This window comes from Lepidochelys kempii, chromosome 2, assembly GCF_965140285.1.
Source record: "Lepidochelys kempii isolate rLepKem1 chromosome 2, rLepKem1.hap1, whole genome shotgun sequence".
Classification (NCBI taxonomy): Eukaryota; Metazoa; Chordata; order Testudines; family Cheloniidae; genus Lepidochelys; species Lepidochelys kempii.
This window is the reverse complement of record NC_136381.1, coordinates 154491335-154505142: the sequence shown is the minus strand read 5'-3', so window position 1 is coordinate 154505142 and position 13808 is coordinate 154491335. Positions and strand designations below refer to the sequence as shown.

The 13808-nt window shown below is 39.6% G+C and overlaps 1 protein-coding gene across 2 annotated transcripts in view; it reads left to right on the top strand.

Annotated features, from left to right (window-relative positions):
- The window catches only part of SLC39A6 (solute carrier family 39 member 6), a 30612-nt gene extending 17176 nt beyond the window's left edge, over positions 1–13436 (top strand). For both annotated transcript variants that reach the window (XM_078851649.1, XM_073332492.2), the window contains exons 7-10: positions 1157–1534; positions 6110–6190; positions 7862–8052; positions 9235–13436. In XM_078851649.1, the coding sequence (XP_078707775.1) occupies positions 1157–1534; positions 6110–6190; positions 7862–8052; positions 9235–9387 (803 nt within the window). In that variant the 3' untranslated portion in view covers positions 9388–13436. The remainder of the gene's footprint in view (positions 1–1156; positions 1535–6109; positions 6191–7861; positions 8053–9234) is intronic.
- Positions 13437–13808: the final 372 nt, after the last annotated feature.

Here is a 13808-nt window from a genome sequence, read left to right as displayed (position 1 = left end):
ACCAGAATACTAATATTCTCTATTTGATTCGACAGAACCCCAGACTCTCCTGAAAATACATAAAAGCTCATATGTTGGCTTAGTGTTGCATGCCATACATGATCCTGTAGCCTCAAACAGAACTCTTCTATATCTGATTGTCTGCATAGGTATCACAGTGGAATTTGGTTTTACTGATCCCCATTTGTAGTTTTTATGTGGCTATATGGAGCATATCATATTTTGCAGAAACCAGTTCCCATTGGTGCTGAGGTCAATGGGATTTTTATTTCAGGATTATATTGCAAATTACGTTTTTTGTTTTGTTTTTTTCCCCCAAAGACACAAGAATTGTCCTCTTTCAGTGTCACTCACTGCAGGTAAAGAAGTTAACTGAAGTGCCAGTTAGAGCCAATTCTTAACTTAACTGACCTATCTTGACATTAAATGTTTAATACAACTTGCTATGTCCTTCTGTATTGCATACTTTCCTTCTGTGCATATGTCTGACTATTTTTTGGAAGTTCAGACTTCCGGATTTTTATGTAGTGATCAGTTACATCTATATCATCACAAAGTGCCAGAATTGATCCTTATATTATAACTTCTCTGATTTTGGTGGCTTATAATTCAGCCTAAAATTCATTAAAAGTACATACAATGTGATTTCAGACTTTTTTTAATTTTCAAAACAATTGGGCTACAAGTCAAACTGTGCAAGTTTAAAAAATAAAAACTGTACACATTTGTGCCTAAGAAAAATAGTTCAAAAACTAGCAAATGATTTAATATGTGATATGGTATAATCTATTGTTGCTATAAAAATAATATATTTTATCAGCTGAAAGAAGATAGATCACCGCAGTATAACTTGTGAAGATTTTGGTTTTTGGAAATGAGTCTTTAGAGACGAGTTAGGAGTTAAGACTTTTTTTATATATATAATTTTGTAACATTTCTGTAGAATTTCATGGTGAGTTTAGGGAAATTTGAGATGATATTTAAAAGGAAACTATTGTGGTAAGTCATTCAAAATATTGCCATACTTAGTCACAGTGGAAGAAGGTGTCCGTCTCAATTCTGAATTTATTTGCTTTTCTCTTATTGTAACGTAACATTGTATGTGATTTATTTTTATGTACAGTTATGTAGTCTTATTTATTTTATTATTTACAAGGGCCTGAAGGTTACTTAGGGACAGAGTCACAAGATCCATCACACTTCATTTCTCAGCAACCTGTGGTACAAGAAGAAGAAGAAGTCATGATAGCTCATTCCCATCAAGAGGAAACAGACAATGAATATGTATCCAGGGGGTGTAGAAACAAATGCCATTCTCATTTACATGACACTCTTGGACAGTCAGATCATCTGAGTCACCATCATCATGACTACCATCATATTCTGCATCACCATCATACCCAGAATCATCATCCACACAGCCACAGTCAGCGCTACTCACGCGAAGAGCTGAAGGATGCTGGGATAGCTACTCTAGCCTGGATGGTGATTATGGGTGATGGACTACACAACTTCAGTGATGGCTTAGCAATCGGTAAGTGTTTATACAATACTTTTGCCTTCTCATGTTATAACAGCAAGGTAAAATTGTTCCTCTGCTGCCACTTAACTTCTAGCGAGAGGATATCAGATAAGAGTCTTGCCATAATAAATTAGCCAGTGATCTGCTAGTGGGTTTTGAATTGATCAGTCAAGGTTACAGATTGGAAACCTGGATAGCTAGTGCGAAACAGTAAACCATAACTTATTCGTTGCAACTGAGAAAGGTATAAGGATAATGACCAGATAACAGAAAAGACATTTCTTAAAGAAACAGACAATGGGAAGTTATAAATATTGCTTTAATTATTTTACACCCAAAAGATCAGACCAAGATTTTCAAAACTAGGAGCCTAAAGATAGGCACCTAAATTCATGATTTAGTTACTTAAGTAGTTGGCCTCACGTTTCAAAAGTGCTGGGCACCGAGCAGCATCCACTGATTTCAGGCTTGATGTTAATTCTCCCTATGCTGTGTTCATAAAAATAGGTGATCCCATGTCTTCACTCCTATAGCCTGTCTATGTAGTCTCCAGTTTTCATTTTAATCAGGTCATCGTCTTTCATATTTTTCCTCAAGCTTCATTGACCTTCACCAAGATCAGGATTCATACTTTAAATGTCCAGAGCCCCTAAGGAAGGGGTTCCTAAACTTTTTGACTGAATGTTTAGTGTATATCCTGTGACTTTTTTTTTTTTTTTTTTTTTAAACCATAGCTTGTCTAAAGGTATAACAGTATCTCCTCTTCCTGCATGGTTTGTTCGTGTACCTATTCCTTCTCTCATGCATGTTTTATTCCTTCAGTTCTGTGATACTGGAATGCTGTAGCTGTTTTGGAAAGATTTAATGAGCTATTCACAAAAGCCGTATATGCAGCACGGCATTTTGGGCATTAGACAAGTGAGATCAGGTTGGCTGTCCCCTACCTTTCTCTAGCAAGATGGATAATGAGAATTCTGGATGTAAAGTAAGATGGTGATGGGAGGGAAATTTTTTTTTTTTTAAATGAGCAGTCAACACCAACAAGTCAAGATCATGAAAGACTAACAACAGTTTTCTAGATGTGCTCATTGCTCTACAGATGTTGGATTCATTTTTAATGTAGGGTCAGTTGCAACAATGCACTGTAGTCAGTTCAAGGACAGTAGCTTTACTATAAATCACATTGCAGGGCTGAATTCCTTTTTCTTGTCTGCATGAGGAAGGGATACAATAAGTGATAGTATATAAGTATTTCTTTGGACTTCAGAATAATGATGTGAACAAACATAGATTCTGTATCCAATTCATAATATAATGTGATGAGAGCTTCTGATATAACCTTTTTCTAAAATAAAAATTGGACCATCGAATCTAAATTTTCCAGCTTATCAGTAGTGAAAACGTGGTAGGAAAAATAAGAGGATTTGCATGTAATAAAAGCCAAGAAGAATCAATTTTCCTAAGTATATGTGAGAGAGATTTGGGAAAGGATGGATTTGGTGGACTTGCAGTAAAATACAAGGGAAGGCTAATATCACCTGTAACAAATGAGACCAGCCAATTTAGTAAGGCCTCATTAACTGATTCATCTAGACCAGAGGTGGGCAAACTGCGGTCCACGGGTAACATCCGGCCCGCGGGCCCCTCCTGCCCAGCCTTTGAGCTCCCACCTGGGGAGGCTAGCCCCCAGCCCCTCCCCTGCCATCCGCCCTTCCCCGCAACCTCAGCTTGCCGTGCCGCCAGAGCTCTGGGCGGTGGGACTGTGAGCTCCTGCTGGGCAGCGTGGCTGCGAGAGCCACCGGCTTACCCCACTGCTCTAAACTGTGCAGTTTGACTGTGTGGTTGGCTTTGGTTGGGCAGCGTGGCTGCCAGTACTGGTGCTCTGAGTGGCATGGTAAGGGAGCAGGGGGGTTGGATAAGGGCAGGGGCTCCCGGAGGCAATCGGGGGACAGGGAGCAGGGGGGCAGTTGGATGGGTGGAGGTTCGGGGGGATAGGGGGAATGGTCAGGGGATGGGGAATGGGGGATTGGATAGGTGTCAGAGTCCTGTGGGTCCTGTTGGGGGCAGGGGTGTGGATAGGGGAGGGGGCAGTCAGGGAGCAGTGAATGCATCCGATGAAGTGAGCTGTCGCTCACGAAAGCTTATGCTCAAATAAATTTGTTAGTCTCTAAGGTGCCACAAGTACTCCTTTTCTTTTTGCATTCTTCCAGTTTTCCACTTTGAAAAACATAATCACCCTGGCAGAAGCTGGGCCACAGGCAGTTTGCTACCACCAGCCCTCCACCCACACACACTTATTTTCAGCACCAGTCACCACTGCAATAAAAACTAATATCCATTGGTTCCACGTATGAACCTCTCCCATTTTAACATCTTGTTTTTTTAGAGAGACAATATAGGTGAGGTAATGTCTTTTATTGGACCAACTTCTGTTGTTGACAGACAAGCTTTCGAGCTTACACAGAGCTGCTCTTCAGGTCTGGGAAAGGTCTTTGTTTGTTGTTAATAGAATTATACAGCCTTACCGGAAGCCTTGAAAATCCCTAATCAGATTTTAGGACCTGGTGTCTGCCTTTTCAGTTCCATTTATATGTATGTTCATAAATTTTATATAACAGTTAGGGGTCAATATTGCCTTTGTGTTATCTTTCATCCACTTAAGACTTTAATAAACCATGGTACAGGCCTTGACAAAAGACATTATGCAAATAGAGCTTTGAATACATCCTGGGCTTCTCCTTCAAAAATTGATAAAATACACTCTGTATAAACTATTTCTTGCAAGTAGCAGGAGATGAACCACAAATGTTAAGCTAAGACGTGTCTAAGAATTCAAATTCTTTGGTGTTTATTTGAGCCTTTGATCCGGAAAGAGCTTTCTTGTGATATTTCAAGTATTTCTTGATACAAGCAGGGTTGACACAACCACAAGAATAACTCTCACTATTTCAGTGCTAGATTTATTCAGGACAAAATTTTGTGAAATTGAGCAATATATACTCCTGGGGGAATTCTGCGCCATGATGCGTGTGCAGAGTTCATGTTCCCCGCAGATTTCTTTGCTTCCCTGCAGAAAAATGGTAAATCACTGCAGGGCTGGGGACACCCCAGCCAGTGGCTTCTACCTTGAGCCAGGATTAGCTGCTAGTCCTGGCTGGGCTGGAGGCAGGAGAGGATGGGACTGGGACTTCCCCTTGCAGGCTGGGGCTGTGTCAGACCTACCCCGAGAAATCTCCCCCAGCTGCAGGAAGCTCAGCATCCTTTCCTGCTTCCTGCCCCCATCACTCAGCTGTGAGGGGAGGGGTCACTGTATGGGGAGCTGTTCCCCCATTCACCCAACCCCTGTGCATCTGTATCTCCCATACCCAGACACCCCCTTCCAAGCCTCACCCACTACATCTAGAACCCCCCAGCTCTCCATACCCAAACCCCACCCCATTGAACCTCAACCTGTCCATCTGGAACCCCACCCCTGCACTCACACCACTCCCCACTGAACTCCTTGCACTCAAGCCCTACCCCCCGCACCTCTTGAGCTCCAACATCCAGACTCCCATGCGACTGACTCCCAATTAGCTGCACCCAGACCCCCACCCCTCCAGCACTCGGACCCTCCTGCTGAGACTCCGACACCCAAACCCTTCTCCTGAGCGCCAACCACTTTCACCTGGAAGCCCCGGTAGAGTCCCATTGCCCCTGCACCTGGAACCTCTCCCCTCCCCCTCTCCAACAAGCCTCTGTGCATCCAGATCCCCCCACACCTAGGGGACACCCCCCCCCTCCCACTGAGCTGTCTGCACCTAGATTGTCCCACGCAGAATCCTCTCACCAAACACCTGGAGCAGCCCACCCCCCTCCCCCCCAATTCCCTTCACACTTGGATCCTGCCTGGTTGAGTCTGCCTGCCCCATACCCGGTGCAGAGCGGCAGGGCCCCAGGGTGTTACTGGGCAGGCTCAGGCCTTGTGCTGTTTCAGGGTTGGGTGCAGCCTCACCACTGAGTCTGTGTCCCTGGGGTGGGGAGGCTGCAGGGTGGTCTTCCACCTTCATGCAACCAGTGGCCTGTGCTTCTCACTGCCATGCTGGAGCCTCTGCATTTATTGATTGACAAATAAAACTTACAGAATTTTAAAATACTGTGTGTAGAATTTTTAAATTTGTTGGTGCAGAATGCTGTCAGGAGTAAATATAGAACTGGCTAGTAAAAATCACATTTTTAATCTACAGCAGCTTGAGTAAAGCGTCGGGTGAAGTTGGTCGATGAAGCACCAATCCTCTGCTTTTTTTTGTTTTGGCATTTGAGACCAATGGTAGGTTTTTGCTTTTTAAGAAAAAGTGCTATAAGAGATGGGCTTGAAACAGAAATTACAAGGTTAAATTATTTTGTTATACTGGTTTGACTAGATGATGATTGTCCCTTCTGGTTTTAAAATCTATGACACACAGACACACAAACACTTTCACTTTTCTTTGGAGTTCGGCTGTTTGGCCATTTCTGCCCTAATCGGATATGAACACATACAGCAATGTTTCCAAGCTTGATTTTTTCAACTGTAACATTTTGGGGTTTTTTTTTGTCTTTTCACAGGCGCAGCCTTTACTGAAGGTTTATCTAGTGGATTAAGTACTTCTGTGGCTGTATTTTGCCATGAATTACCCCATGAGTTAGGTAAGACAACACGATATTTTAGTAAAGGATAGCTTGCTAGGAATTTGGGAGACATTAAAGGATAATGCTTTATTTTATCAATGTTTTATTGCATAGCAAACATTTTTCTGAAGTCTTAGGAGGAAATAATTCTAACCAGGATCAGAAGTGTTCACTCAGTTTACAGCTGTTTTTTAAACAGATTATAAAATTCATGAATAGATTTACTATTTAGAATTCTTTGCAAATCTCAGAAGTTAAGTTTTTGTTGATCAGATCACTCAGTTTGCAGATATTCAACATGTATTATGTTTAATTACGTGGCATTATTTCTGTTCCTTAATTTGTGTGACTTACGTGTAACTTGTGAATCTTGCAACTGAATATGCAATTTGCAATTGGTTTCTGTCAAATACCTGCTTAACTTGATTTTTGTGTGTGTGCACAGAGGATAATATGGAAGTGCTTGAATATTTGCTGAAAGGGTACTTAGGGTACTCTCAAATATCAAATCAAAATTCACTTTCAAGTTTGAACAAACATTGGTGGATTGCTTTTTCCACTATTATTCAGCTCAAGTTCAGATCTTGCAAAAGATTCCCATCCAAAGTCTAACTTGGGGATGTTGTTTGGAACTCTACATCTTGAGTCTTTCTAGTCAGATTGGATTAATCTGTGTGTGTCTTCCACATAAGAATTTAGATACTATGAGGTTATAGGTTTGGGGCCTGGTATCTGTCACAGAGAAGTCATTAGGAATTGGATTGAGCACTTAGTCTTTTTTATCTCAGTAGAATGAAGCTTGTTTTGTTTACTGAACTAACGGAGGCTGCCCATTGCTTAGAATGTTTCTGTGGATGATTTTAAAAAGGAATCTCATCAAGCCTGTCTTGTCTGGAAATTTGCCTTGACATAGGATTTTACAGGTTGTGGTATAAAATGGTGGAGTTACATAGAGATTAGCAGGGGAGTTGCATCCCCCAGAGAGAAATGGTTTGCAAACATATATATATGTGTGTGTAATAGGTAAACACTACAAAACATGGCAATTTTCTTTACAGTGAGTTTGGAATGGCACAGGGATATTTCCCTACTCTTACCCATTTCAAATTAGCACTGCTGTTAATCATTCTAGTGAAACTGAGATACGTAAGGTCACTTTTATAGAAATTAGTAAAGAAATTCTTAAGCAATGACTGGGCTAGAGTATAAAGTATTTAGAAAAGTCACTGGATAACTGGGTAGAACCATGATGAGAACACATCACATAGCCATTTTTTTTCAAAATCCATTAAAGCCAGTTTGTGGAAAAAATACTTTATACAGTGTTCACTGAGGTTGAATACTGTGGAATACTTCGGTTAAAATGATATACATTATTAAATCAGGTAAGTCCGACAGTATGCATTTTCCAGAATACTAAAAATAAACTAAAAATGTGATCTTGTGCAGGACTAAATTTTCATACTATAGATCGTGGCTATGCAGCAGTTTTCACGTGTTCACTCATTGACTGACCTATTTCCCCATAAATGAACAACTTATTTTCTGGACGAAAACTTTGAAGAAAGCCAATAACAGGCACTAAAATAGTTCCATATATTCTTTCTAGGTGGTGAAAATAAATGTTACTGCGCATGTTACAGTAGTTACATGAGTGGGTAAAAGATACTTTTTTTTTTTCTGCTATAGGAGATTTTGCTGTACTTCTAAAAGCTGGCATGACAGTCAAACAAGCTGTTCTTTATAATGCTCTATCAGCTATGCTAGCATATCTTGGAATGGCAACTGGGATTCTTATTGGTCACTATGCTGACAATGTTTCAATGTGGATATTTGCACTTACTGCTGGCTTGTTCATGTATGTGGCTCTTGTTGATATGGTAAGTATGTAACTAGAACTACTTGCTGTTTACATAACTGAGATTCAGAATCAATACCAAAATCAGTTTGTCATAAAATAGGAAGTGGGTTTCTTTCCTCTTAGAAAACATTGACCACATGTATTACATGTTTCTTAACCTAAAGACTGACACCATTTAATTTGTTCTTAAGGAACCTTTTCAACATAACTATGGAACACACACAAGTAAATAGACATTAAATTATTGTGAATAGCATAATGTGTTGGAAGTTCCTATTCAAATAATTGAAATTTTATGCCAAACTGGAATATTACTAGAATTTTTTTTTCTGCTTAAAGCAAAATTCTCTGGGAATCCACATAACCACATTGTAAAGAATCTCTAGGCACCTCAATGGTGTTGCTTAATTGAGTAAAATTGTTCAGGTTCTGGATTTATTCTGTATGGGAGATATTGGTGGAATGGAACATTAAAGGACAATGGTCTCTGGCAGTAAGTATTGAGGCAAAAACATGAGACATTTAAAAAAAATAACAGTGAGGGGAGGTAGAGATGTTTGTTTTCAGTGAGACATTCCCCCTATGTCAGCCTGTTTCAGTTACTTTTTAATATCAGTTTTATTAGTGATGAAGATGCTGTGGCTGGTGTATTGGATAATGGTACAATGGCCTGGTTGTACACTGTTGGCATGATCCTGAGACATGCTGCACACTTGCAATAAATCTTCAGCACTTCTCTAGATTAAACTGGGACAGTACAAGACTGGAAATTATTCTAATAGGCAGAAATAATGTACAAACTTGTTCTTGTTTCCAGTTTCTAGAACTATATTGTTTATGAAAATCAGATTATATTCTTATTTTTAGTTTGTAAATAAGTCATCTATGCACCAATAATATAATTGGAAGGCATTCATTTCATTTGGTATAATTCCTGAAAATAGATGGTGCTGATTAGACCTGTGCAACATCATCACGTTCCAAGGTATGATGAGCTGTTTGGAGGCAGACTCTGATATCCTTACACCTGAGGACTAGACTTTATGCCACAAGTGATGTCACTGAAGTCAGTGGGACTACTCAAGGAGTAAGGGACTACTCCACATGAGTGAGGGGGACAGAATCTGGCCCTTAGCGAACAAGTCAGAATGAGGGATACTATTTATTTTGAAGATGGTAATATTATTATTTTTTTATTTAGGTGCCTGAAATGCTGCACAATGATGCTAGTGATCACGGATGTAGCCGTTGGGGATATTTCCTGTTACAGAATGCTGGAATCCTGTTAGGTTTTGGGATTATGCTGCTTATCTCTGTGTTTGAACATAAAATTGTGTTCAGCATAAACCTATAATTTTGGTTATCTGATGTTGAATTGAAGCTTATAGTAGACATGGTTCTGCTTTTTCTATTAGCTACTGTAAATGAGCTCTAGGCTTTATAAGCTAGGCATTTTTTTATTGATGTATCTTTTTTTCCAGAAGTAAAACTGAATGGTGTGAACTGTTTACACATAATGCTCAGTATTGTATGAGGTACTATAGATAACTGCGCTAGTCAGACTGCTGCACTGTTACACATGGTAAAAGTGCCAAATCCATAAAGGAGTATCACTTTTTTTACAATTTTTATTTTAAAGTATTGTTCTCTGATTCATTTACTGCATGTAATAATTGTGAGATTTTAGTGTCTTGTACTTTTACCTAAATGGTCCTTGCCTGTATAAACAAGTGAAATGGCCATATTCTTCTTGTAGTATGAAATGCAAAAATTGTCCACTTTTTCTATTTCAAGAAACAGTGAATACTCTTAACATGTGGGCAGAGTGAGTATTGTAAAACAAAATATTTGAAGAGAGAAATGTAATAAATGGGATATAGGTATCAGCTATTACGGGAGTTACAAATCAGACACATGGCTTATCCAGTGTACCCAAGTTGAGTCAAAATATGGAAATTTCATAACAAAGCTTGCTGAAATAATGAAGCTGGAAGATATTGTGTATAATCTATGTACAAGAAAAATTACCAGAACAACAAGCTGAGGCAAAAGGAACAAGAAACATTAACAGCTCTTTTTCGATAAATGGTGTATTTCGTGTGGTGAGATGTGCTATATTTGCATCTGTATAAAACCAAACAAAGAAACTGGGTGAAATCTTGGTTCGGTTGAAGTCAATGGCAAGGCCCCAGTGGCTTCAGTGGGGCCAGGATTTCACCCACAGAACTTACCTGAAAAGTGCTGCTTCTGCTGCCCATGGTGTCTGATCTTGGCTTGGTGCATGTCAGCGGGGTGTCTCCCTTGTAAATATGAAAATGGTAGTACCCAGGGGAGATCTATAAACATTTTGGGGCATCTTGTATACTGCTTGGCCATTTTGTTTATCTTAAATATTCTGAACTCTCTGACATAGCACTAAGAATCTCTCTGCAGTTTTCTTAAATGATGCAGCTCAGCGTTTAAGCCCGTATACTTTCATAAGCAAAGGCATCTAGAAAGAACAAAGTAATTCAAAAACTTTGGCTCAGCCAAACCATGAAATCATGCAGTCTTCTCACAGGTGTGCAGGAAATATGGGAGGTGTGTGTGTGTCCACGGAATAGGGGTGATCATTTGTGGATACCAGCCCTGCAGAAAGACTTTGCTAGATTTCTCTTCAGCTTTTTTCTCTTGTATTACAAGACCAGTAGCTGTTTTTTCCCTTTATCTGTTCTGTGGGAATTGGAGAACTTGCATCTGCTCTCCATGTCACTGCGGGCAGCATTCCATAGTACATACTGCTTAGTGCAGTTCCTGCCCTGCCTGCTTTGTCTATGCTGCCCACTGGTGGTGGGTTTTTTTTGTGTAGTTGGAATGGGGATCCTATGTGGAGCTGAAGGGTGTCCTCTGTAGTAGCTTTACCCCTCTGCGGGATCCCACTGTGTATTTCTCCATAGTTTTCCTTCTCTCCATGGTGGTGATTGCTCAGGGCCTTTCCATTTGAGCAGTGTGTTCCAGTTCCTTTTAGCTCATCAGGTTTACGCTTTAGACAAACTTTCTTACTAAAGAGTTGTGTGATGAACATTAACCCTTCCCTCAAATCTCACTAATGAACATGCTCACTAGCATGTGGTGGAAGAAAGGAAGGTTTGGTATAGTCTTAAATTCTATCATAATTACACCTGAATAATGGAGAAAGCTCCCATTGAGTGCAAAGTCTTTAGTAAGGATGATTGGATTAGTCAAAATACATTCACTTGACAGAACATTAGTATTCTCTGTTACCATTGTCTGTGCATGCATGTGGTATTTGTGTTATATACTTGAAATGGAAATTCTGAACCTCATTATCCTTGATCTTGAAGCCAGCTTTCAGAAGCTTATCAAAATAATAAAGTGGCTAACCACTTGGTTTAATTTGAAATTGTCTATTTAGTATTGCTGGATAGAATGTAGGTTTTAAATGGTGGGACTAAAACTTGCCACACTCCGAGGTTTCAGTATCTTCCCCACAGCCCATTTGGACCTAAGTTATGTAATGCAACTTTACATGAATTAATGAGAATAAAAGGAGACTATTCTAATTGCTGGTGGTTAAATTTCTTTTGTATGAATTATACACTCCAAAACAACCTAAAATAGCACTGATCTAAAATTCAGTTCATTCCTCACTTTGTTTTGAATTCTCAAAGAGCCACACATCAGTATTAGAGACACAAGGTGGCTGAAGTAACACCTTTTATTGAACGAATAAAAGATATTCCTTCAACCCCTAATCTCCCTAATTTCCTGGGACGAACACTGCTACAACTACCATGCAATTCTATATATTAATATTGACATCTCAGTAGTAATAGAATGTAAAAATGAGGACCAGACCTTGTGGGCTCACCATGGGTCAAGTACAGGGAATCTGAAGTGAGAGCAGCTGGAGGAACTGGTTCCTGGATTGGGAACTACTACATGGAAACATTTTTGTCCCCATTTTTCCACCTTGGGGCATTCCATCACTACAAGCAATTTCTGCAACAGCGCCTAACTGAGAGAAAAAAAGATTCCCAACTGGGTATCTCCATTTGTTCTCCTTTCCTCTGAAGAAAAAGATCTCCCAGTTGTTGGCCCCTTTTGCACTCCAAGGGCCACAAGGAGATTACAACCACCCCCTGTGGTCTCCCTTCCTTTACCAGGAGAGGAAAGGAGAGAGATGCACTCTCTCCAACTCCATAGGTAGTGCCCCAAAATGTCCTACTGATTAAATGTATTTAAATCTTCTAAAATCCAGGATGCTGTATTAGAAATTTCAAAAATTTATGGGAAAAGCTCCTTCCTTGCCCCTTCCCATATTTTATGTTTAACATCACTACACAATTTCCATCCTGAAACAAATAGGTGGGGAGACCAGTGATGTGCCCCTAACCAACTCAACCCACTCTGCATGAGCATACGTGTAACATTTGATTGCTGGCTGGCTATGGCCCTCTATGGGTAAAAGAACTCCTTTGGGAAACCTTTATTTTGTCTCCATATTTTTCCCCTTGTTGCATTCCATTGCTACAGGCTGATGCAATGCTGCACCTTCCCATTTAATATTAAAGTGATGACAATCTCCAAAATAGATCCGCCCTTGATCTATTTGAACTCCTTGGACTGAGCATTTTGAGATAGCTCCACATGTTTGAAATAGGGCAATCAAGCAATTAAAGACAATCGCAATTAATCATGTGATTAATCGCACTGTTAATAATAGAATACCATTTATTTAAATATTTTTGGATGTTTTCTGTATTAAAATATATTGATTTCAATTACAACACAGAACACTACATTGCTCACTTTATATTTTTATTACAAATATTTGCTGTAAAAAAATTGTTTTTTTCAATTCACCTCATGCAAGTACTGTAGTACTGTAGTGCAATTTCTTTATCATGAAAGTTGAACTTACAAATGTAGAATTATGTACAATAACTGCATTCAACAGTAAAAATTCAAGCTTTAGCACCTCCAAGTCCACTCAGTCCTGCTTCTTGTTCAGCCAATGGCTAAGACAAACAAGTGTGTTTACATTTGTGGGAGATAATGCTGCCCACTTCTTATTTACAATGTCACCTGAAAGTGAGAACAGGCATTCACTTGGCACTTTTGTAGCTGGCATTGTAAGGTATTTACGTTCCAGATGTGCTAAATATTCGCATGCCCTTTCATGCTTTGGCACCATTCCAGAGGACATGCTTCCATGCTGATGACACTCGGTAAAAAAAATAATACTTTAATTAAATTTTGACTGAACTCCTTGGGGGAGAATATGTCTCCTGCTCTGTTTTACCTGCATTCTAACATGTATTTCATGTTCTAGCAGTCTCGGATGATGACCCAGCACATGCTGTTCATTTTAAGAACACTTTCACTGCAGATCTGACAAAACGCAAAGAAGGTACCAATGTGAGGTTTCTAAAGATGGCTACAGCACTTGACCCAAGGTTTAAGAATCTGAAGTACCTTCAAGAATCTGAAAAGGATGAAGTGTGGTGCATACTTTCAGAAGTGTTAAAAGAGCAACACTCCAATGCGGTAACTACAGAACCCAAACCACGAAATAAAAATCAACCTTCTGCTGGTGGCATCTGACTCAGATGATGAAAGTGAACATGCATTAGTTTGCGCTGTTTTGGATCGTTATTGAGCAGAACCTGTCATCAGCATGGATGTTTGTTTTGTTTTTGAGTGTAGTTATGTAACAAAAGAAAAATCTACATTTGTAATTTGCACTTTCATAATAAAGTGCATTACAGCACT